This window comes from Coregonus lavaretus (assembly GCF_964263955.1).
Source record: "Coregonus lavaretus genome assembly, chromosome: 8".
In the NCBI taxonomy this organism is placed as follows: Eukaryota; Metazoa; Chordata; class Actinopteri; order Salmoniformes; family Salmonidae; genus Coregonus; species Coregonus lavaretus.
This window is the reverse complement of record NC_139995.1, coordinates 43,757,089-43,759,301: the sequence shown is the minus strand read 5'-3', so window position 1 is coordinate 43,759,301 and position 2,213 is coordinate 43,757,089. Positions and strand designations below refer to the sequence as shown.

The following is a 2,213-nucleotide window of genomic DNA, read 5'->3' as shown; positions in this document are numbered from 1 at the left end:
AACCCGACACTGGCTTAAAGAGAGGGGAGTTCCTCTTCTCTCTCTCTCTCTCTCTCTCTCTCTCTCTCTCTCTCTCTCTCTCTCTCTCTCTCTCTCTCTCTCTCTCTCTCTCTCTCTCTCTCTCTCTTGCTCTCTCGCTCTCTCTCTCTCTCTCTCTTTCTGTCTCTCTCTCTCTTTCTCTCTATCTGTGCAGGAGAGGGAGAGAAGAGAATGAAAGAAGGAGAGGAGAAGAAGAGAGGGAGGGAGAGAGGGATTAGAAGATAGTTTAAGATTATTGAGGGAAATTACAGTTCTGCCCACAATGTTAACCCTTTCATGTGACGTTCATTGTTGCTTCTCAGATCAATTGACTTTTGATTTTACAATAAAGTTTAAGTAATTAAAGCCAGAGAGTAGTCTTGAATTTGCATACTCTCATTGCAATAAAATAAAAATAAACAGATTTTCAAGTAACTGAAAAGATCGTCAAGTGCAGCTACCTAATCCCTTACCTCTGAAGTTTATATAGCCTCATTTCATCTTTAAATACATGCATTTTACATTACATTTTACATTTTAGTCATTTAGCAGACGCTCTTATCCAGAGCGACTTACAGTTAGTGAATACAATTTTTTTTATACTGGCCCCCCGTGGGAATCGAACCCACAACCCTGGCGTTGCAAACGCCATGCTCTATCAACTGAGCTACATCCCTGCCGGCCATTCCCTCCCCTACCCTGGACAACGCTGGGCCAATTGTGCGCCGCCCATGAGTCTCCCGGTCGCGGCCGGCTGCGACAGAGCCTGGATTCGAACCAGGATCTCTAGTGACACAGTTAGCACTGCGATGCAGTGCCTTAGACCACTGCGCCACTCAGGAGCCACAAGCAATAATCATCATTATCCTCAAAAAGTCCCGTGTTTGATGAAGGCGTCTTATTTAACTAAGCTCTAAACTTTCATCTTGTCTTAATTCACATCCACAGATCTACAAGAGCAGAGGAGAGCAGAGGAGAGGGTTTGATGATGAAGCTTCACCTGGTTTCTCCTTCTACTTGAGGGGAAGTTCACCAGAAAACTGGATGTCACCAGTGGAGGAAACAACAAAACAAAGTGATTCACTAACTTGCTGCTCTGATTCCTTATCCATCAATTTGTCTAAAGAGGATCTCTATCTCTCTCTGTTCCTTTACACCATCAACATGAGTGCTGCCTTCTCCCACTCCTTCGTAGATCAGCTGCCCACTTACCTAAACAGAGGCACCATCCTGCCGTACGGACTGTCTCCCTCTAGTGGCCACTCTGAGAACTGCACCCACTCCCACTCCCACACCCACCACCTCCACTCTGGCTCTGACCCTCTGGCCCACACCGTGCCCTTCCTCCTCTACCCCACCACCATGGACCCTAGAGGCCTCTATGATGCCTCGTTCCGGGGCCCCGGAGGCCCCACCCTGCTCCCATACCTATCTCCCTTCCACCATGGACGCTTCGGGATGTACGAATGCCCCTTCGAGCCGGAGTTTCTCCAGAAGAGGAATGAGCGGGAGCGTCAGAGGGTAAAGTGTGTGAACCAGGGCTATGCCAAGCTTAGGGACCACCTGCCAGGGGGCGCCAGTGAGAAGAGGCTTAGTAAAGTGGAGACACTCAGGGCAGCAATTCGTTATATTAAATATCTGCAGGGTCTGGTGGAGGGGCAGGGGAAAGGGAGAGAGGGGCGTGAGGGGGAACAGGCGTGCCACAGCCCCAGTTCTGCTCCCTGTAGGACGGAGGACTCGGGACACAGTGATGGGGGGTCACCTCGCTCTCTCTCACACTCTTCCTCTTCCTCCCCGGGGTAGACTGTGGGGAGACAGAGGGCTCTGGGACCTAGGGGATTATGGGTAGTGTCATTTGTGAGAGGGACTTTGGATTGACATTCGTAGAAAGGTTGTGTTCCCCCTCTCCAAGGACTGCTCACCACAACATCACACCCTGAGCACAAAGATAAATAATTTAATAACTTTTCCACTTGATACTGCGTTATGTATTGGCAATGTGTATTGTTTTGTGACACTAAAATGTTTTACCAAACCACTTTGGAAATCTGATTATGTAAAATAATATATACACTTCTGATTTGAAGATAAACACCTGAAACTCTGAGAGCAATGAATTCAATAAGTATGCAATGTTTATTGTATTTAAAAATGATAAACTGATCACCGTAGCGACACATAACTATTTTGTTATC

The 2,213-nt window shown here is 47.4% G+C and overlaps 1 protein-coding gene across 1 annotated transcript; it reads left to right on the top strand.

Moving 5' to 3' along the window:
* Nucleotides 1-1,182: 1,182 nt before the first annotated feature.
* Nucleotides 1,183-1,821, top strand: LOC311134213 (achaete-scute homolog 5-like; the record flags this gene model as incomplete). Its single annotated transcript, XM_084167823.1, has 1 exon — nt 1,183-1,821. One exon carries the CDS (start codon nt 1,183-1,185, stop codon nt 1,819-1,821), a length of 639 nt encoding a protein of 212 aa, XP_084023949.1.
* Between the last annotated feature and the right edge of the window lie 392 nt (nt 1,822-2,213).